At 35.1% G+C, this 23,514-nt stretch overlaps 2 protein-coding genes and 2 pseudogenes across 4 annotated transcripts; all 4 read right to left on the reverse strand.

The window, feature by feature from the left end:
- Window positions 1-3,884: 3,884 nt before the first annotated feature.
- LOC114413289 (VQ motif-containing protein 31-like) lies at window positions 3,885-6,634 on the reverse strand. 3 transcript variants are annotated; one of them, XM_028377598.1, is made up of 3 exons: window positions 6,547-6,634; window positions 6,382-6,466; window positions 3,885-4,675 (listed from the first exon to the last, which is right to left on the reverse strand). In XM_028377598.1, exon 3 carries the CDS (start codon window positions 4,630-4,632, stop codon window positions 4,072-4,074), a length of 561 nt encoding a protein of 186 aa, XP_028233399.1. In that variant the 5' UTR covers window positions 4,633-4,675; window positions 6,382-6,466; window positions 6,547-6,634; the 3' UTR covers window positions 3,885-4,071. The 3 variants fall into 3 exon arrangements, with proteins under 3 accessions (XP_028233399.1, XP_028233400.1, XP_028233398.1); XM_028377599.1 differs by lacking the exons at window positions 6,382-6,466; window positions 6,547-6,634 and adding an exon at window positions 6,207-6,360 and having other exon boundaries at window positions 3,885-4,634; XM_028377597.1 differs by lacking the exons at window positions 6,382-6,466; window positions 6,547-6,634 and adding an exon at window positions 6,207-6,359.
- Window positions 6,635-7,219: 585 nt separating this feature from the next.
- LOC114413290 (protein SUPPRESSOR OF GENE SILENCING 3-like) lies at window positions 7,220-12,316 on the reverse strand. The gene is made up of 6 exons (XM_028377601.1): window positions 12,189-12,316; window positions 10,313-11,365; window positions 9,657-9,954; window positions 9,260-9,504; window positions 8,377-8,534; window positions 7,220-8,091 (listed from the first exon to the last, which is right to left on the reverse strand). Exons 1-6 carry the CDS (start codon window positions 12,273-12,275, stop codon window positions 7,869-7,871), a joined length of 2,064 nt encoding a protein of 687 aa, XP_028233402.1. The 5' UTR covers window positions 12,276-12,316; the 3' UTR covers window positions 7,220-7,868.
- Window positions 12,317-12,910: 594 nt separating this feature from the next.
- Window positions 12,911-15,882, reverse strand: LOC114413291 (annotated as a pseudogene).
- On the reverse strand, window positions 15,023-23,281 carry LOC114411394 (annotated as a pseudogene).
- Window positions 23,282-23,514: the final 233 nt, after the last annotated feature.

Here is a 23,514-nt window from a genome sequence, read left to right on the forward strand (position 1 = left end):
AAAGTAGCATTTTAAAAACTAAAAAATATAAACAGCCAAAAAATGTTTTCTCGTCTTCTTTTATTTCCATCCTATTTATCCTTTGCTTTGTGTCTTGCACCATCCTTCACCAATTATATAACTATATGAGCAACCTTATTTAGTTGCATTTTGAAAACTAAAAGCATTTTCTGAAAATATAATTCAAACACACTCTTATATTTTCATTTTTACTCGAACATGCTTTAAAGAATAAACTTAATTTTGACTAAAAAAACTAAATTCTATTTTTTTTTGTTATTTCAGTTTTTATAGTTTATAACAGAAGAATTTGTGTGAACGGTTGACCTTTTGGGTCACTTTTACAATTTTTTATTTATTCAAAATAGTTTCTTTCTAAAATAAATTACTAATATGTTCTATTTTGACTAAAGTCCATGATCAAATTTATAACTTCAGAATCTAACAGTAAGCAAAAATAATGAAACAATAATTTTAACCAGTTGTTCCACCTTTCTCGTGCTCATTACAATTTGCTAAAGACACAACAAATTGGATTTGTTGGATGACCACTTTAAAAGAAGTAGCAATTCAAAATTTTTAGTTTGTTATGTCAAAACAAAATAGTAATTCAAAACTACAGGTTTGTCACGTGAAAAAAAATACGTGAAAACAATATTATACTTAACATCAAAATAACAATTTGTTTAGTTCCATTTTGAGCAATAACAACTAGATTGTGTGTGGGTCCTGACATTTGAATTATATATGCAAACCCTTTGTTGAATGCTGACGTGATAAACCAGTCATTTCAAATTGTTACTTTATTTTGACATAATAAATCAGTAATTTCAAATTGCTACTTCCTTTAAAGTGATCATCCAACAAATTCAATTTATTGTATCTTTAGTGTAACGAGCATGATCAAGTACAAAATAACTATTTATAATTATTGTTTCATCCTTTTTGCTGACCGGATAGGTTCTCAAATTATCAACTTGATCATGAACTTTGATGAAAACAGACCCATACCAATAATTTATTTTAAGAAGAATCCATTTTAGTTAAAAGTTGGTAAAAATAACCCAAAAGAGTCCATCACTCCTATTATATAGTGTGAGTCATCAATGTAAACATCATTAACACTACTCTGCAGCTCCTGCTATGCTTTATAGGCATTCTTGTCCTTCTCTCATCTCAGCTCTCGATCACTAGAGTAGTTTCTCTTCATTATTAGCTGTGATTAGATGAAATTAAAAAAAGCTATAATTAGTTTACTTTATTTATATAATTAGGATACCAAATCAACATATTTTGTGCTTGTAATTACTAAGTTAGAGTTAGTCGGCTTATATATTTTTTCCCTGTGTAGAAATTATTAGAGAAATAAATATTCAATTGTTCACTTATTTCGAATATTATTATAATAATCATGAAGTACCCAAGTGTAGTTTTATCATAGTACTATCTAAGTTTAACTACAACTGATGGCTTGAAGACCAAGAATATTTAAATAACATGCTTGCAGCAAACCCCCAATCCATTGTTCTCATCAATTGTAGAAGGCATAACAATGATTTCTTAAGCAGTGAGCACACAGATAACTTCCACAAAACCATGTGTTAAAAATGCCTACCAAGTTACTATCTCTTACAGCTAGTTGATAGTTTGTATCACCTAAATACTTAGATAGAGCCTACATATGAATATAAATATGAAATCCCAAACTACTAAAGGAAATGCTTTCTAGATCTAGTCCAAAGTAAATTAATGCTCAAAGGGATATTCAGCTGTCATAATCAATCATTGAAAATTGTTGGCTTGAAACTTGTAATTCGATTTAAGTAAGGTGTAAATCTTTATCAATATAGCCCCTGTACCCCTGCATTTACATTTAGCAAAAAGATGGTGTGAGAAAGCTAACATGCTAGCACAGAAGAAATTCTGAGATTTTGACAATTGTCCTTCAACCTTTTGTGAAATTTTCTTAGCTACACATGATTGACTGTCGGCATAAACAGACACAAGTAGAATTACAGACATGTGATAAAAATCAGAGCCATATCAAGCATCATTAACCTTGAGTAATGTGAATAATGATGATAAACCAACCACTTATGCTTCGGGGAGACCCAAAGGCAATAAATATTTTCTAAACTACCATACATTATAAGAGAGTTCAAGTAATGGTACATAATATCATGGATATAATTATGAGCTTAGTGTCATCAGATAACACATAGCCACATATTTGTTATAAACATAAAAGATTCACATGGACATGAAATAAAAAAAAAAAGAAGAGTAAAGAACCAATATTACATCAGACTGGCTAACTGTGTAGAGAATTCTATTCCAATTAAGAAAAAGGGAGAACAACGCTGCCAAAGTCAAAACGGAAATTCTATTATTAATTTCTTCTCAAAATAAAAATCCAATGAAGAAACAGAACCCACCTCCCATCCATTTTCACTAAAAACAGAGAAGATAACAAACCACATAGAAAAAAAATAAACTCCAAAAACAAATCCAACCATTTTGTACAAGCAACAATAGATTGTCAAAATTAGTTTGATTATATTTAGAGTAATTCTTCACTGAATTAACAAAATTAGGTTGATCTATTGTCATAATGATGGTTAATGATAACATGGCAACATATGCTCGTTATGGATTTTTGGTTCACTTCACTCTATAGTCTATATTACTTACCAACTTCATTGTTCAGTTTCATTCAGACAGTGATAAAACCTAATTTGTTTGCAATACCCACAACATGGTCAATGTTATCTTCCATGATACGAGCTTATAACATTTCTCATCATTTAGTTATAATTATTTGACCTCAAAGAAAAACATTAAATTAAATGGTAGAGAGCCACCTAACAAACCAATGTATTTTCCTAGAACAGCTGCTATGGAATTTGTGGTTGACTGTCAGAAGGCGAGAATAGAATTGCAACTGTTGCAAACAAAAAAAAAATCCAAAAGAAAAATAAAATGTGCCAAACACGGTTTTAGGATAAAGTGCCTTTTTTGAAAGAAAGTACCACAAATTCGAAACTCAAAGTATGCGCTGTTCTTGATGGATCTTTTATAAAGATATTTAGGTTGGGTTTTAAATTTTTATTAATATATGGGCCTTGATAACCAAAAACGGATATGGGCCTCAGTCCAGGCCCAACTAAGCCAATTAGGATACCAAATCAACAAATAATGGTTCGTATTTAAATAAAATAGTCTACTTGTTGGTCCTATAATTGTTTTACTTTTTTTTTATTACTTGTATTTGTTTTACTTCAACTTTATAACTCACGGGTTAAATAAATTGGATGAAAAAAATTCGTATTTAAACAGACCTTCACATTACATAGTCCTAATATGCTCAATCCGTAAGTTAAACGGAGTGTCCTTAAAAGTATATGATAATGCTATCAACATACTTCGTTGTAATCTTCAATATATCTTTTATGTATTTTTAATACACCTTTTTTTCTATTAATTCCTCAATTAATATTCTCATGACACTCATTAAAAGGACCCAAAAAATTTAAACATTTCAAATAAAATCCGAGGAGAAGTAGAACTTAGATATTTTTTTTTTTGCAAATTAGTAAGAAAGAGCCTTGTTTTCATATTTGTTTAATACTTGATTATTATTATTGTTATTATTATTCCATTACTATTTGAAGTTTTTCCTTGATAATTAATTTAATAAAAGACTACATTAAATATCAGCGTTAATTACCAAAATAAACTCTAATTTAATTTTAAATCAATATAAAACATATCTAAGATATTGTAGCTAAGTTTTATCATTTAATATGACTTCTAAGTTCTAATTATTATAATATTTTTTTTACAATAAAAAAAACTATATGAGCAATTGTTCTGGAACCTTGAAGTGAAGATAGAACTAAAGTAACTCTCCTTAAAATAGCATGTGTTACAAATTGGTAATAAATAAATAAATAAATAAATAGGAGGCATACATTACATATTTTCACTTACTCGAAGTACTTGCCTCCCATACGTTGGTATATGATTAATCATGCTGAACATAAAAGAGTATCATGTCACAGATGGTCAAAATTATACTTTCTCACTTGCATTAGGAGATGCCAGAGGAAACAAATTAAGCAATTCTGGCTCAGTGTAGCCTGGTTTAGCCCTTGGAGATGGATGCAAATAAAATCTCCTCTCTTTGATAGCTTTCTCTTCTTCTTCTTTGTTCACTTCAGGCATCACTGACTCTTGTTTCTTTTCATCTTCCAAAATTTTCAACAGAGAGAACAATGTTGAAGGGGTGGTGGGGCTTGGAAGAAGGCTTGAACTCCCTGATCCAGGGCTTGGAGGAAAGCTAGAACTTCTTGACTTAGAGGGTGACAAACATGCACCTGTTTTATAATTAAAAGTGGGTTTAACAATCTCAACTTTTGGCTTCATGTATTTCCTTCTCTCATGGAGTTTTGAGGTTGTCCTTTTCATAGTTGCAACCTTTTTTGCATCTCCTTCTTTTGCTGCACTTGCTTCCGAGGGACCTGTTAAACGTTGTACTACTTCCCTGAATGCATCTGAGTTTGTCTGAACAAAGGTGGTTAGTGGTTTGCAATCTGATGCTGCACCATAGATTGGTGGCTTCTCCATTCTCATCACTACATTTGACAATCAGATTTACAATCACTTAGCATATCACCTGCAATATTGATCATGATTGATGATCATCTTAAGAATAAATAATATATGCAATTTACTCTGTCATCCAATCACAAACTGTCAGAATAAGAATGATTTTTAATTTGTTGACTGCATAATGATTACATTGACAGTGCATGCCTGTAAATTAAACTCAAATTGTAAGCAAACTTGCATCCAAGAGAAGGTGGAAATCAGATACAAAATGATCCACGGTATAACACATGAAACTGATAAATTAAATATCATTCATATGGTATGTTTTGATCAATAGTTATTGGCAGAAGATTCGCAATCTCAGCCAAAAAAGAAAACAAAAAGCCACTTTAGCAAAGAGTTTTATCTTATGAAAAAAGAAGCTAAACGAAGAAGTTATATAGTATATGATTAGAGAACCATGGATAGACCTATTGTAGCTGAGGGCTGTGAACAAATGCGAACTTAAATAATTTGGTGACTCATGATGACCCACATCTCCTTTCGGAATGAAAAGGCCAAATGTTCTCTGTCCTGCCCAAAGCATGTCATATCAAATAATTCTGAGAATGGGGTATGGCTAACAAGTTAGATTAAGAGGATTTCTCACAAGTAGTGTCCATAAACACGGGACATGTATGTGAATCTCCACTACATACAAATGTCCCTCAATAATGTTCTTGGTGGAGGGTTGGCATTTATTGACCCAACAGGTCAAGAAAATGGTGAATTGTGTTTTTCTTTTAATAGGATGTGGATGAGATTTTGCAGCTCAAAACACTTTATGCCTAACTGTCTATTACCTGTTTCTCATTGACTCTCTGATCTCTCATTTATTGACTGAAATTGATAACTCATAAATTTAGCCAGGGAGCACAGACCAACTTTTAAGCCTTTTTTTTTTACCTCGAAATAATGTTATTTTTTTTTAAAATTATGTGCGTGCAATGATTTAATTTCTCTACGGCTCCAGCTTGAAAAAAAATGCTCCATAAAATTTCAGCTCATCGTAAAACTATTATAATCCTATTCAGCTGAAGTTTGAGCAAACATTAAGGATGGATTGAAAACAGAACTCGACCTGATCAAAAAGGAGAAAACTTAGATACAATTCTTACGTGTTTTAATTAGAATTGAAGTTTCACATCAATAGTTTGCACAAGTTCTCGAGGTGAAACTTAATTCTAGTTGGAGAACAACACCAAAACGCCTAAGAAACTACAAGTTTTGTCCAATAAAAAATTTGTCTTCTATTTTCTCTTTTGATACAAATTCGATAAAAAAAAATTGAACCATGAAATTGCTAGAAATGAAGCAGAAACTAACACAAACTAGCAACGGAAACCAATATTCAGTCACACTGTTTCTATTTTGTGCGGTATTCAAGGGAAAAGGGCTTTCTATCTATACAAAATCACACAAATTCAAATTCTTTGTTGTTATAACAATTAACAAAGCTGACCAGAATCAAAACTATAACATGTCAAACTTCCAGAAAGCCATAATTAAGAAACTTGGAAACTAAAATGACAAGAACAGGTTCTAGCCTAGCCTACCTAGGATGGTTTGATGGTTGGTAAACAATGCAGCTGCGTTATTGTATCTTAATATCCAAAGAAGAAAACAAGTTGAGAAAGAAAGGAAAAGGAAGAGGAAGAATAAAAAGTGTCAAAAGGGAGGGAGAGACTGAGTGTAGTTAACGATTTCTGGTTGGGACAGAGAATTTCTGACCTCATAAAGCAGTCCTACCGTTAGCTTTGCCACATCAACTACCTGTTGTAAAGGGCAATGTACCGTATCACTTTCCTCCTAGTTACTGCCAAAAATGGATTGGCTTAATTCATATTCAAAGAAAAACAATGATTCCAAAGAGAGAGACAACTTGTGGATTTTTACCTTTTTTAGATAACAGCCACCTAGCAACCAATAACCACCACCGTCTGAATAGAACCATTTGTTTGGAATGTTATCTGCCCAATTCACCTTAAAAAGGTTACCAGCTACATCTAAACCACAACTTTGGTAAGAAGAAAAAAAACATGAAACAATTCACATTGGAAAAGAAAAAAATATAAAAAAATTTCGTGCTGTAATCTGATATGCAACTAGCATCACATTATATTTTGTTTGGGCACTTAAACGTTACCATTATTTTTATAAGATTCCTTCTTAAATGGTTTGATTTTTATTTTTACAAAAATACCCATAAATAAAGTTGCATTAGTTTTTTTTTTTGTACATAAAAAATGCATTTGGTTAAATAGGTAAAAAGAATCCCAATAATTTAAATAAAATCCAGAAAAATTATGTAGATTGTTTCTAAGTTTAATACCTTTATCAAAATCATCTAAATATCTTTTTCTTTTTTATATAAAATGGTTAAAACGGTCTTATGCATAGTACCAGAATTGGTATCTTTTGTCTGGTTGCGTGAACAAATGTTGCTTCATTCACGAGGAACTTACTTTGCAAGGGAAAAAATGCGGGTATAAATCACAGTTACATTTAAAGGCAACTAAACCTATTACCTCAAAGTTTGAAAAACATAACCATGGGGCGAACGGACAAGTGAACACAAGGATAAACATAAATATTAACCCCTATAAAAACAAAATTCAATATTTATTACAACGTTGAATTCAGGCCTTTTGAGTTTTGAAGCAACAGAGGCAGGCTTGACAGATGAATACAGAAGCAGGCTTCACAGATGAATACAGTAAGAAAAATGTTAACAACATACTTAACACACTTATTAGTGACTGAAATTTATTGGTAAGTCTTAACTATTTAATGAGTTTCACTCAAACTTTGTAATTTCCAATAAATTTTCACTAATAATAATAGGAAGTGTGTTAGGGAGTGTGTCGCTAACACTTCTCTTACAGCAGAGCTATCAGGCTTCCATTCATACGATTCACCAAAGCCAGAGATAACCTAAAGTGGTGTATTTCACTCCATCCAAATTGCTGCTATTCAAAAAATTTGCATAAAAGCAATTACATCAAAAGTTCAAGCCACTAATACCAAAGGAGAAAATAAGCAATGTCATTTGTATTTTAGCAAGCTTTCTATCTCCATTCTCTAGGCATGTCCTTGTATTCAAGTACAAAAGTGCAGATATCTGAGGGTCTTCAACTTAGAACAATCACTCTATCCATTTATCTTCTGTTTATAATGCTGTATTTATCTTTTTGTCTGCGATGTGCAACACACTGTCATCAGATACCATTGGACTTTTCTGGGTGAGATAGGGAATACTTTTCCATGAGCTTGGCTAGCTCCTCATTAAACCTTTCCTCCAACTGCACCTTTTCCTCCCAGTGCCTCCGCGTCATTGCATCAACATTGTCTTTATGAGCTTGACGGAGTTTCTCCTCTTCAGCAACAAAGTTTTCCATTTCTTTATCTTGAAACTCAACAAATTTTAGATATTCGTCCACCCTATCATCCAAAGAAATGAAAATTTATCATAGGCCAATGAAAAATTTAAATAGCACGAGTGCACAACCAAAACAACTGGACTACAGTGTTTCTATAAATGTATATACATCTCTTCTCAAAATATTAATTTGTTAGACTATCGTGAATTTAGGTTTCTTTGATATTGTGTTTCCCAAAAATTACAACATACTAGCATGCCACCAGATGTGAATAAATAATTATAGGGATTAGTCCAACACTTCAACTGAATCTAACATATAACCTCAAGGAATGTAAAGTGCTTACTTAACTCTCCCTTCCTCTTCATTTAAAGGGCTAGTACTTGACGGCTTCACCTTCTCTCGTTTCTCCTGCTGCATCCTCTCAAACTCTTCTTCCTTTGCAGCCCTTGAATCATGAATGATTCTGATCTGTTCCTTAAAAAATTCTTCTTGCATGTACATCTTTCATTGAGACAAAGTTCCAATGGTCAGAAAAAATAGCAAGAAAAAGAAGAAATATTTCATAACCTAGAAAAAAATATTAGTGAAATATTGATAAGGAATAACCAGAAGGGAAAGCAAATTGGGATTGAAATCATCTGTCTGAAAGAATAAATTATTTTTCAGATAGCTAGAAAAGAGCTAACTAACTATGAATCACATGAAATTATCAGGGCACTCAGTAGAAAAGCTATTGGATCAATTCATTAATCAACACAAACTGATCTGGAAAACTGGGTGGGTCACGGAAAGTATGCAACAGACTCCACAACAAAACAGTAGCAACCACCATTTACTAAATCATTACAAGAATTAAGAATATCAGTTGTTTTACTAAAGAATTCTAGGAATTTCATTACATTGCTCAATGATTTATTATGAGAGAGAAGGCACATAGATCAAATAGCCAAAGAAGATCTCTTCTTCCTTGCTCCTCTAATTTGACAGGTTATACTGAAGTTCTTTTGACACAAAGGCCCATTATTATACTGAAGGAAAATGTGAGAAGTTTAGCTTATACATACTAACGAAACTTCAGCAATTGTACTATAAAAATATAAATTACAGCTAACACCTTTCAATGAAACAATTCATTCCGAAGCACATCCAAAACTCATCTATCAACAGCTAAAAGTACATGCCACAATCAAAGCCACAAGTTTGTCACTGTCAACTGTTAGTATTACCTCTTCCTTGTTCTCTTCATGTTGCATTTTAGTTCTCAACCTCACAATGCGATTTTCTTCCATTGTCCTTCGCAGCTTCTCAGTCACTATACCCAAAGATTCTTCAAGAGCTTTTGTTTGTTTTTGTTTTTTGGCATCCCTGTCCTTCAAATAAATAAGCAGCTGGTTGTCCTCATTCATTTGCCGAAGTTGGTTTACAACCATCTCCTGGTATGATCTCATGTCATATTTGAGTCTAGATTTACCTATACACAATTTCAGATTAAAAAGTTACCCCCAAAATACAAGTCAATATACTTTCTCCATAGAACTGGCTTTGTTAACACGCAACCAGATCACATCAAACAACCAGCAGCACAGGAAGGAAAAGGACTGAAAAAGGAAGAGAAATAGGAACCTTGGCAATGTCTGTTGAAAAAGTCCAGGTCTTCTTTTATTGCCATGTATCCATAGAGCTGTCGCCGGCCACCAGGGAGAAATAATCTACGGTGGTGACTAAACCAAGCATCTCGGTCAGTTCCTTGTTCTGCAAAGTGCTTGTGTAGACGCTCAGCCTCAAGATAACCTATAGCTGATGCTTCAAATATCAAAACGCTCAACCCCCGATGACCCTGGGGGCCATAAGCGTGTCGAGCTTTCACAGCATCATATGCGCTAAAATAATTAAGAAGCTCCTGGTTACCCATACCTAGCCACTACATACAAAGAAGAAAATAAGAATTTAACACAAAATCCAGAAATAGTTCAGGAAATTTAAGAATATTTTGCTACATTAACACGAAAGGTTATAATAAAATAATACTATTATTATCACTAATTATTCAGAGGGCGAACCCTGGTGCAGCGGTAAAGTTGTGCCTTGGTGACTTGTTGGTCATGGGTTCGAATCCGGAAACAGCCTCTTTGCATATGCAAGGGTAAGGCTGCGTACAACATCCCTCCCCCATACCTTCGCATAGCGAAGAGCCTCCGGGCAATGGGGTACGAAGTTTTTTTTTTATTATCACTAATTATTCATCATTTGATGCAAAAAAGAAAAAAAAATACTCATACCTTATCATTTTCATCCTGTTCAAGCCTTGTATTCTGAATGACAACCATCGGAGGCCAAACTATTTCATGATCTTTCTCCTCATCTTTTAAACCTTTCCACTTACCAAATACTTCCCCAGGTGGAATTACTGCAGAGCCCCTTTTGCGCAGTTCCTCTTCCAAAAGCTCAGCAAACTCCCTATGGATCTTCACCCTTTTTGACCCCTTTGTTTTGGCATGAGTAATCAGAGGCTGCAGTCCTCTGTACCAATCAATAGCACCGGGACCACCTCGACAAGCTGTACAGTGCCACTGCCTTTCCGGTTCATTGATCTTTTCGATAGATAGGCCATCCAAGTTCTCAAAGAAATCCTTAAACCATTTGCTCTTCTTACGAGTCTCGTGGCTCTTTTGACTAGTATCAGAATCATAATCATCACTCATTAGATCATCATCCGTATCTTCCATAGCATCAAACCCTTCCTCTTCATCCCCTTCATCATCAACACTATCATTCTTCATAGGGGACTCTTCTGTAATTTCACCCTTCACCAGGCTATCATCAACACTCTTGGACTGCTTGGAGCCAGATATAGATTGCCAATTCCACCCATGCTCGAGGGGAGGTCGAATGACTGGATTAGAAGTCACATTATTGCTGCTTTCAGATTCACTTGCAGTTAACTGTGGCCTTCCATTTCCTCTGCCAGCAGGTCTCTTGAAGTTAGCATTTTGGGACTGCCAAGGATTTCCACTCCCAGAAGCCCTTCCAACTCCTCCATCATTCCGAGTAACTGGCTTGTGAGCCATCTTTGTATTTCCAGTGGGTCTAGAATTATGAACCGGAGGACTCCATGGTTTAACAGTTGTGCTTCGGGCTCTATTCTTGGACTTCTTTGCATATACCACCCATTCACCATCATCTTGTCCTGACTCTATGTTAACATCAGCAACACCTTGAGTTAATTGCTCAATTTTTGGAAGAGATTCCAATACATTTTTCCCTTTGGAAGAAGAATCACCAATGTCTGCCATAGTGAAAGGTCTCTCACACCCTCTTTTTGAATTCCTTTTCTGGATCACAATTTTTGTTTGTCAAACACAAAAACAGAGAATCCATAATATTCATAAAGAATCACCAAACAAATGATTGAGGGTTGGCATAAAAAGCTTTCCACATCAAAATTTAACATTCTATTATTTAATATAGCATATAAACAATACTAATATAAAATACATGATGCTCAAACAAACTTTTCATTCGTCTTCAACTTAATTAAGTTTCCTAGTATTATCATATATTACCACATATGTTTGTTACTTTCAAGTTATCATGGTTAGTTCCCTTTAGAGTTTAGAGATTCTCTAAATGACCTCATCACGTAACGTGGAAACTCAACGTTTCTCAAAAGAAAAAAGAAAAAAAAGTCGTGATATTTTTCACGTAAGATAAAGAAATATTAAGGACCAAAAAATGCAAAACCCAAAGCATGATATCACGTATAATATTACAGGATAATGATATATCCAAATATAGTCAATAATGAATTGAGTTTAATAAAAGTCAATAAATTTAATCATTTGTAATTAAATAACGGTATAAATATGCTTTAATCTGTTAATGAAAAGGCTATTTTCTCTAATTAATTGCACAAAGCCTATTTTTGGTAATATTTAGTTAGCTAGTTTCTCTGTTAGTTGGTTAGACAGTTTTGGGTCAGGTAGTTATGCCTGTCTGGTCTCTGTATAGAAATTACGTGTATGTATAATGAATGAGAATCTTTCCCTTTATGCTTAAATTCGATACTATATAGAAATTAGTACAAATAGAAGTACAAGACTGAAATCTAAGAAGAGAGAGTAAGAGAATGTTGGAGAGGAACAAAGAACTTGGTACCTCAGAGATCCGAAGGCGATCGCCGGCTGTTGTGTGAAGCAAAACGAAAGGGCTGATAGCTAAGTGAACTTTAAGTTGACTTGGCATTTTCTCTCATTTGTTGTATTTTCGGACTTGAAATTTTTATCAAATTTCATTTTTTGTCAATTTTCACACGCGTCTTAAATTTCAACGCTGTCCGATCCACCGAATCATCTTTTTTTTTTTTATATATATAAAAAATCTTAATATTAGTACCAAGTTATTTTCGTCAGAAATTATAATTAATCTTTATCATAAAGAACTTTATTAAGACACAACCATTACAACTAGTGTGAATCATTTTACAACACCGAATCATCTATTACTGCTACGAAATCTATCTATCTTCCTTTACCCGCTTTCTCATTATATACTCATTCAGTCTTCTTTTATGGAATTAATGTAATTAACAGTATTATTAAATTTATCTTAAATTTATATTTTTTTTAAAATTAATGAGATTTTTATTGTTTTTTAGATAACTAACGTAAATTAATAATGAACACGCTAGGATTCATTATGCTATTGTAAAAAAGAAAAAAAATAGTTATCTGTTACATATTATACTTAATGAAAAAAGATAATCACTATTTGTTTCTTATTATTATTTATATTATCTGTTAACTATTTATTACCTGTTTACAACATAACTAAAATGTAAATATCAACCAATGTCTCATACAATTGGAAAATTATTAAAATTTAGGAAATCAATTACATTTGACACAACAAATACCATTAATCAGTGATCATATATACATTTTATTCGCCCGTGATTCGTGCATATCTTAACAATTAAAAAAAAATGGAAGCAAACACTACCATGAATGGTTACATAAACCTTCAAAGAATAGAATGGTTACATAAACTATTTTAAAAAAATGGTTACATAATGCAGTCAACTGACTCCAACAATACAACATTCATTTGTCTCCGCTGCATCATAAATCGGAATACCCACCAATTGATCTTGCAATATAAGAGGCGGTCGCATCCTTTTGAAGTTTACCGGCAAAGAATGTCTTGGAATCCAATATTAATGCTAAACAACATAAAGCCTTACTGGTCCAACGTAGCATGCTGATGCTGCCAAAGATTTTGCAGGTTAAGTTTTTACAAGTTCCAACCCTAGTTGGACAACAGAATGGTATTGCTGTTATTAGTCTATTCATTTTGGGATCCTTAAGGCCAACCTGGAATCCATTTAACAGCCGGAGAAATCAAAGCAACAGCCTCTTGTCAAATCGCACGTTTCCAAAGTATCAAGATCTTAGCAGATAAGAATAATGTTACACGCTGACAAACCCACATAACCTAGAATTTACATAATTTTTATCATCTAATTATGATAGGTCCTACACCTTGTACTTCTTGGGGTTATTGCATAGTTTTCACTGTTGGAGCTATTGCATGATTGTAGCCACCACTTTCACTCTAACTGAATCCTTAAACTATGGGAAAATGCTACAGTAGGTCCTTCAATCTACCTTCCTAATATCTTTCATTAAGAAACTCGCATTGAGGTGGAACCCAAGCAACTAGGATAGGGACCTGAGGCTATAGAATGGTATCAGTACTCCACCAAGTCTAAAATGGGCTGAACCACAAGAGGTCTGAAATACCACTTTCTGCTCCAAATGTAAATCAACCTTGATGAGTGTTCCTAATCACTTTTTCAGGAAAGGTCATTGGCTCCACTCTTTAATCCTAATATCTCAGGATAAGTCTTCACATCCTCACAAGTTGAATATGTGCCACTATTTCTGTTTAATTTCCAAGTGACACCTGCATTTTATGACCCGAAGCCAGATTTACACAAGTACCCTAACACAAATACAGTCCCTTTTGCAATCTATTTTTTACCTGAACAATCGTGTATAAATAGTCCTATTGACAGCTCCATAATCACTTATTCCTGCTCCTAATATTGCTCCTTGCAGAAGTTCAACTGCTCTGGAACGAATCAACCTGACTCCAGAGTATATCAGCATATGCTTTCTCATCTTCCTTCTCCTGTTCAACATAATTGGTTGCTTCCAGTTCTTCTGGAAGCTCAACATATTCCTCTTCATCATTCTCATCTTTCATTTCTTCTTCTGTATGTTTCTCCTTCTCTCGCTCAGCAAGTTCAACCATAACCTCCCTCAAAGCCTGGTTTGTAGCTGGCCGTCACAAGATCTATATCTAGGAGCAGGCACAACAAACGGCAGAGTTATATCTTCTAATTTTGGGCTCTTAACTTCGGGACAACCATTATTTTCTGTAGGAGGAAAAGTAAATATAATCCCAAGTTCATAATTGCAAATATGAAACCCATAATTCACAGAAGGATCCTCTTTTTTAGGTCCATCATCCTTTGTCCTAAATGGATTTGAAATTTGTCGCCCCCAGGCAGCAGCACTAAAATTATGAGACCCACAGTATACCTAACCAATAGAAGGTGCATCCCTCCCAGACCAGGAGCATCTACGCATCACCTGAGCAAACCATTTTCAATCAAATCACTCGAAACATACATTTGTGATGTGGGAAGGAAAGCACAGATTCATTTACTAATTTTTTTATTTTTTATTTTGGACAGCAAAAGTAGATTTTATTAGATAAAAGTACCAGAGGTATTAAAGATACATTATAGTTATAGATAGGCTACTGGATATAAGGAATCAGGCTGTGTATCAGTCTGATCAATCCAGAATTCTCAACAACAAGTACAACACCTTGCCCCACAGGTTTTTGTTTCCTAATTACAAAAACCATCTATTAGGTTGCTAGACCACTGGTTATAGTGCATAGAAAAATCTTTCTCCATAGCTCTAAGCCACGTCCAGTGCAAAAACACAGCATCCTCCAGCAGCTTGATTCCATTGAATTGTGCATTCTGGAAGATGACCTGATTCCTATGCTTCCATATAGACCAAGTTAGGGCTATCCACCAAGTCTTCCATCTATTATACCTTGTCGATCCTGGCATCCCATGTACATGCTGCAAAAAGTGTTGTCTTGTGTTAATTGGGGACACCCCCAAGGATCGCACCCAAGTTTGAGATTCCCACCATTTAGTAATTGATAAGCTAATCACCCAAGTCAAATCCTATATATATTATAAGGGGCATAGATTACAGAAGCAACTCAGTGACAATCATATGAATGAATACACTAATACAGTTCATATCTGGGTCCTTTGAAACCATGCTCACACAGAGTAAAATTGCATCAACAACGACTCATTAATTAACTACACAATTGTGAGATGGAAAGCATAAACAAAGAAATGACAAAAGTTCATCCTACAGACAGATTTGGATACTGTCCTTTTCCTTAGAAACATGAGTATCGTGTTCGGAGAGAAAAACACAGAACATGTGCACTTACAATATATGACAAAAAATGGTGGGGAGCCTCCAGAACATTGATAATTATTACAGCAGGAGTAAAAGAACTAGCATATTAAATATTACACTCCATGTAACTAAACGAAAATAAATAAAGCTTAATTGCACATTTTACTACCCAATTATCTTCATTTTGTGAATTTTACTACTAAGTTTTTTTTTGCACATTTTACCATGTTTTTTTGCTAGCGTGTCCCTAAAAATACAGCAACTAACTTTTGAGTATAGTTTCCATAACAAGAATACATACATGAGTATAAAATATAAATCAGTATAAAGTTAGTTACCTTGATATGCATTGGATGACCTATTCTTTCATGTGTATGAGGGATGGCATCATGAAGTATATTTTAAGTCTTCAACCTTTGCCATGTTTTCTGTCCAAAAGTAGAGAATCAGCTATGCATTGTCCACATAATTACATCTATGTACAATGTCAAAACTTCACCTTCCTAAGATAATTTTGAAAAGAATTTCTAAAATTAAATTTCAATACTAATACAAGAGTCACAAGCTAAATGAGATTCACATCTGTGATGCCAAACAGATTTCAAAACTAACAAACAAATTTGTTTTTTAAATTGAAATGGCTTTTGGGGGGTATTTGCTGACTCGATATATTCCTTTAAAATAACCCTTTGAAAATGTGTTTTCCACATGTTAAGAGAGATGGACATCCTAAATAGGGACCTACAAATTGTCCCATGCAATCTTTGCAAGAGTGTGTGCCTCTCTCTCCATGTGATCCTGTTACTTTAAAAACTCAAATTTGTCCTTGTCTCCATCATGCAGAATTATCTTAAAAGACATTTCTCTGGAACCCTTTTTTTAATAATGAGGGTACTGGTGATAACACCTAAACAATTAATGGTCAATATCTGCTTATTTGTTATTTGAAAACATAAATATAATACATTATTTTTGTTTTCTTATTTCAATTAAGTGAGACATTTGACAAAATATTGACCACAACCTACTAAGGGAACCAGCACAATCACGAAAATAAAGGGTACCCAAGAATCTAGCTTAATATATATATATATATTCCCTGACACATCTAATTCATTCATTAAAAGCTGATAAGAAAATCATATTACCTCTGTGAAACAAAGAATATATCTTGAAGGCAAAATCCCATTATAAGCATTCTTCACTCTCTCAATAGTGGGGAATATAATCCTAACAGAAGGATTCTTCAGTTCTTCGCTAGCATTCCAGCAGCCCCACTGCCAAGGCATAATAAATTATTGAATTAAATAATAAACATAATTTCAACAAATCATGCATCTTGCAGAAAAGATGTAAAACTTTTCAAGGAAATATAACGTAAGAGCAAAGGCCTTCAAATTTCTTTGGGATCAGACTCTTATGAATCAAAATGTTGCAATGATTTCTTCCTAACAGAAGATGAAAAATCAGCAAGAAATTTTGAATTGGCAGATGAACCAATAGAAGATGCACCTGATAGACAGAAAAGGTATCAAACAATATATAGTCCAAAAGGAGGAAAAAAGAATGAGGTCAGCTTGTTGATTTTAACCTGTAATGAAGAAAGGTTGCCATTGTACTCAATAATATTCAAAATGGGCACTTACTGTATATAATTTCAGACTTGAATGATTCAGGCCATCTGTATTGATTTAGAACCTAGTACAGAAAGTAACAATAACTATTCATAACTGAGTTTTTCAAAAAATATTTTAGCATAAATCTATTCATTCGCATGCAGTATCAAGAGTGCTACTTAAAGATAACAAAACTAAAACAAGGAATCAAACATAACCTTAATTTCAACAATAAACAAAGTGTGACTATTTCAATCTATTAGAAATAAGTAGCTCAAGGGGGAGGGGGGATTGCAGCAGCCTTATAAGGAGTATTTTGGCCATATTTCTAGCCAATATGAGACATCTTAATATACACCCAAGACTGGACATCCAAAACATCTGAACCGTTAAATTTACAGGTTTGGAAATTTGCAGGCAGCCTACCACAGAGATTAGATAGGCTCCCATACCATATTAGAAATGAGTTAAGCCTAACTCAATTCCAAAAGTTGGCTCAAGGGGAAAGAGTCGTCAAAGTCTTATAAGGGGCATTTTGACCAAATTCCTAGCTAGTGTGGAACATCTTAACACAGTCAATGCAAAAAGAACTTCCTGGTCTGGCACCATTTATCTCTTGTAATCTCCAAAGGCCATAACATCTTTGAATTGAAGCAATGAGTGAGCAAAACGCCACAATTTGTTCGGGTTGCATCATCTTTGACATATCTTTAAAATGATGCCCTTGCAAAGTCACATAACAGGTCATCCTATAGAAGACACATCCAACACACCTCTGACAAATTTAGAAATAGTTGTACTTTATTGCAGCTTTCTCCTAAGGCAGCTGTAAGTGCCTCTTTTGGACAAACATCCAGAAAACGTGAAGAATCTGGCATCCCAAAGAGGAGAAACCCATTTTGCTACGTTTCTAGGCAGAAAACCAAGTTGAACACAATCTACAGAAAGGGACAAATAACAATAGATATTATTACCGTTATGGATAGCCTGAAAAATCTAACTGTTAGTTCAAAACAACAACAAAAGCCTTATCCTGCTAGATGAGGTTGGCTCTTGCAGCGTAAGTCCAAAACAACAATATAACTGTGAGTCCAAACACATTAAAAATAATGGAAATAAAATATAAATTTGAAAATCATGACATGAATGGGGAATCCAATGTACATGGTGCAAAAAGAATTCTCAAGCAACTTAGTATTTACCTCCCTCAAAAGTTTGAACTGGGTTGGGAACAAGAACACTAACAGCATTTTCATCAACAGAAATAATTGGATTTCTTCTTAAAACAATCTCCAACTTCCGATAAACATTCTTACAAGACTTTCCGAGGAAAGAATTCTTTTAGTCTTGCACTATTTGAGTCTGCCACAGTGCGGAAAAGATGGCTCAAACCAACCACAGATGCCACAACTGAACCAAGAAACTTCAAACCCGATAAAGAAAATGCACAGGAATTAGCATCTACAAGAGTATAAATAGCAGTCAAAGAATCCAGAAACAGAGGAGAAGTGGCTTCACCTAAGCCACCAAATGATTACCTGGCTGACGATATTATTGCTGGAATTTAACATGAAAGCTAAGATATTCTACTAGCATACCTTAACCACAAGTCAGGTTTCGGGGTATATTATTCTAACTCAAGCTAGGTGAATACATCAGTTATCAATAACGGATGGCTGCGGAACATGGCAGAAGGCTGAAATTCCACCACATAAACATGCCATTGCGCCTTATGGCGTCACCATGGCCAGACTTCCTTCACAAATTGCCTACGGCAGTTGGCAAAAAATCCACCATGGCAGGGCCATAGCCACTATTTAACAACACTTGATACAGTTTGCAAATATTAAATTTAAAAGCACAAAAGTATGTTAGTTTATATCCAAAAATAAATACAGAGGCAGTGGCAAGGGAAGCCAACCCCAGCACTGCAAACAGCAATATCTCTGCATGACATACTTGAGTACTTACAGGAGAAGCCTCAAAAGATTCTGACAGAACAGAAGTTCTATAAAAGTGAATTCCAGGTACTGAAGTAACAAGATGTCCTGTTGACCTCCAAAGTCATATTTTGTAAGCTGAGTAATCCAGTGAGCCTGGCTGGGTACATCAATAACAAGAGATGCCATAAACCCAGCCAACTGAGCAGTGAAGTCACAGTTTGAGCCTTTTATTTTTTTTATCAGCAAAAATAATATGTATATTAATTGAAGTACCAGGGGTACTAAAAGGTACAAGAAACTTCTCAGTGTTGGTCCCAAGATTAGAGTTCTCAGAACCACCAACTGAGAAAATGATTAAAATTAGTACAATCCTTTACTTAAGAACGCTATACATCGCTGTTAGAAAAAGCTGCCCTGATATTAGAAGACCACTGATTGTAATGAATACTAAAATCCTTCTCCAGATGTGTGAGCCATGTCCATATTAAGAAGATTGCTTCATCCAGTATTTTGTTAGCATTGAATGTCCCATTAGAAAAGATCATGTTATTCCTTTGCTTCCAAATGGTCCATGTCAGTGCTAGCCACCACCATTTCCATCTACTAGCTCTCATTCCCGCTGTCACTCCATATATATGTTGAAGGAAGTGTTGCCTTGGATGATTTGGGAAAACCCCTAACAAATTCACCCACGACAATGATTCCCACCATACAGGAGCTATCCTACTGCAATGAAAGAATAGATGGGCTGCGCTCTCCTCGGCTGATCTGCAGAATGGACATCTTGGATCGTCTACCTCAATTTGCTTCCTTCGCAGATTTGATCTTGTTGGTAGCCTATCTCTGATTAGTCTCCATGCGAATATGGTGATTTTAGAGGGAAGCTTAAGCTTCCACAACTCCTCGAAAACTCCATCTTGCTGCTCCTCGAACATCTCCCCCCATAGGACACCATAAGCAGATTTGGCCGTGTACTGCCCACTTGGATCCGCCTTCCACACCCACTGGTCACCTTGCTGAGGCTGAATTCTGTGGCCTTCGACCTCCCTTAGAAATGATACCGCCATGTCTATTTCATTATCGAATAATGGTCTCCTCCATCTAAAATCCCATTCCCACCCTTTATCTCGGAAGACCCCCATGTGTTGTATGATATGGTTTTGTTGTGAAGATATAACATACAACCTAGGGTATCTTGCAATCAACGAAACCTCCCCGCCCATCCATCTGTCCTCCCAAAATTTGAACTTGTCCCCACAGTTTGAGCCTTGATGAATGTCAGCATTGCCAATTTTTGGGAAAAGTGATGCAAAATCAACAGAAGTGGCATGAGGGAAATCTTGTCACCATATAGTGTTAGTCACACTGTTCCCCTACATAACCATGAAAATTGATCAACAGTTTTGCCATGTTAATGACATACAAACATAGAATCATATAATAGTTGTAAACCTACTATAAGCATGACTTAAGGTACCTATAGAAATGCTAATTTACATAAATATAACCTGATGATACAAATGTTGCTATTATAGGCTTCAAAGTTTATATTAGGGACACTAAGGCAATTGCAGTTGATGTCTTACAGATAACCATTTTACAAGTATAATGCTAAGAGTTACAATGTTTTTATACTGAACTGAAGTATCATATAAGTTAACTTAATCGAGTGAAGTGGCCTCCAAAACTGAATGTTAATAACTAGAAGTTTGGTTCATAGAACACCTGCTTTTCCACCAAATTAGCCGATGTAATAACAATTTGAATACTATCTTTTCTTTGCAAAACAATCAACTTTGGATGATGGCAAGCAATCCCCTGTCTCTTGCAGTTATTACCAAATGCTATTATGGTTTCAGGGAATTGAGGACACGTAATATCCAACAAGAAAGTACATTCACAAATAGGAAAAATAAAGTGGCGTATGGTAAGGGCATGATTTAATCTGCATATCTCCCCCACCCTCCAAAAAGATGTTTAAAAAGAAGATTAAAAAAAAAATCACACGACAACTAGGTTAGGATAATCCTGGTAAGGCATAAATACTCCGTCATCAGGTTTTGAACTACAACATCTCAGTATTGTGGCATGCAATTGTAACTGGTAGATGAAGGCACCTTGCAATATGTCAAGAACCTAACAAGACACCTCGGTTAGGATTGTAAAACATATAAACACAAGTAAAGATACAACATGGTCTGAAGAAAGAGCACTGTGGAAGGAAAACAGTACATTGAAAATTTTGGGCAGTCACGCCATTTTATGTCGCTGGTAAACGTTGCAATAAACATCCTCGAAACACTTTCCACGGGATGAATAAGTTCAAGGAGAGATATCGACAGATGACACACCGAGGAGTTGTGGTCCATAAATTCAAGGCGATTCAGATAAAACTTCTTGCCAGGCGGCGGATAATTGCAGCCGCCACCACCAATTGTTCCCTGCCACCAATCACCACCAACAGAAGGAGGATTACAATTATCCTTCCCTACAGAATCTAACACTCTCACCGTATTAGGAACCTCGTCAGCAACCGCTTTGGGATCCAAATTCTTCACTTTACTTTCACCAATCAATTCCAAATTTGATTGCACTTCAGCATTGCCAGGGGCACACTTCGATTCATCGCGCAGAATGCGCGACACGGGATCGTTACTAAGCAATATATCTCTGCACCTATCTTGAAGAAACCTTGCTCTCCCAACAACACCCTCATACCTCGGATCATTAGCCGTCACAGCAAAAACCCTCTTATTCCCCTTCCCACTCTGCGAGTGTCCCGCGAATGTTTTTAACCCATCAATTTCACCACCACACTCTTCGAAGTCAATTCTCTCAACAACAAACTCAATTTCGTTCCCAACCCCACACGAACCCTTCTCGTTCCCACAAGCCAGTGAAACCCTATCTCCAACCGAAAACTACACCGCCTTTCCCTTTTGAATCTCGACGCCGTTCACTAGAACCCCGTTGGAGGCTTCTCGAAGAAGCGCAACGCCGTCGCCGTCGTCGCCATTGCCATGAAATGAAATCATCGCCCTTTTTCTGAACTCGTGGACGAGGCGACACGTGGCGGTGGAGTCGCCGTGGCCGTGCGGAAGAACGCCGTTGAGGATGTAGAGCTTGCGGAGGGAAGCGTCGAAGAGGACTTGGCAGTGGCGCTTGCTCACGCGCCGGTCGCGGGGACAGTGGCCGATCGAGGGAGCCGCAGGGCGAAACGGTGGCGTTTTGGGTGGAGGAAAGGAGAGGGACACGGAAGGATTTAAAATGGACACAGACTAAGAATATAGTTGTGAGCTTCTTGTTGAGAGAAGGCTCTCCTGTGATTGGAATCGGGGCCGATCATGGTGAGAGAAAACTACAATTCAAACTTCAAATCCACACACAAAAAAAAAAAATCTAATATTTTTTAAGATCTTATTATTATTTTATTTTGAAAATTTTAAAACTATTTCATATTTCAAATTCATCATAAACTTCCAAATATTTATATGCAAAATAAGACTTTTGAAGTTTTAAATGTAACAAAAATAAACAAATTTAATCAATTTTAAAAATAAAGAAATTTAATTAACTCGGTTTTTTAAAAGATTAAAACTGTACATTATTTCATATTAAAGAGATTAAAAAACGCAACTAATTAATTTATTCTTTTTTCACAGCTCTTATCTGTTATTGTAAAATGTCTTCAACTTTTTTAATAGCGTGGAGGCTAGTGATCTGTCCAGGTTGGTAGAAATAAAATGAGGACAAAACATAGATTAATATAATACGATATGATTGTCTCATGGGCCCTTTCCAAGAGAAAATGTCGAAATTGCAAAGCTTATTTACTTCTTTCAACCAAAAGATTTTTCATGTTTTGAGTGTGAAACTTCGAAGTTCAAACTTTTCAAAAGATGGAAACACCACTGAACATATCAATTGAGTGTTTGCTTCATCTTCCACTTTATGAACAAAAGTATCGAGCATTATTAATGTTAGAACTGTAGCCACCTAGCTAGCACCACCAAAGAATCCGTGTATACAGTACATCATCAAATTGAAATTATTTGGATTTCAATGCTGAAAGCAATCGACGCGAGGAATCATTTGTCACTTGCCATCAAAACTACTGTCCCATGCAACTCGGGGGCAGTGTGCAAACTTCTACCAAAAATAGATGAAAGCATGCTTTTGGAGTTTCAATACAGATAAAAATAAAATAAACAGAGTCTTAATTCATCCATGAAATTACTTTTGTCTCAAACATGCTTCAAGTAATTGAGTGCAGATTTTTAAAATAGAAATTGTGCAATTATAAAGGTTTTTTTTTTTTTTGCCTTATTTGTTCTATCTATGACTATATGTTAAAATAAAAAAATGGAATTAAACTGTTTATTTAAACCGAATTAATTTAATTCAT

This window comes from Glycine soja, chromosome 5, assembly GCF_004193775.1.
Source record: "Glycine soja cultivar W05 chromosome 5, ASM419377v2, whole genome shotgun sequence".
Classification (NCBI taxonomy): domain Eukaryota; kingdom Viridiplantae; phylum Streptophyta; class Magnoliopsida; order Fabales; family Fabaceae; genus Glycine; species Glycine soja.

Bases quoted from the DNA above. Each gene is read 5' to 3' on its own strand.
- LOC114413289 (XM_028377598.1), bottom strand. From the start codon at position 4,632: ATGAGAATGGAGAAGCCACCAATCTATGGTGCAGCATCAGATTGCAAA.
- LOC114413290 (XM_028377601.1), bottom strand. From the start codon at position 12,275: ATGCCAAGTCAACTTAAAGTTCACTTAGCTATCAGCCCTTTCGTTTTG. The intron at 9,955-10,312 runs GTATGAGTATTT...CTTTGTATGTAG, and splicing joins AACAGGATGAAAATGATAAG to TGGCTAGGTATGGGTAACCA. The intron at 9,505-9,656 runs GTTCCTATTTCT...AATTGTGTATAG, and splicing joins TTTCAACAGACATTGCCAAG to GTAAATCTAGACTCAAATAT.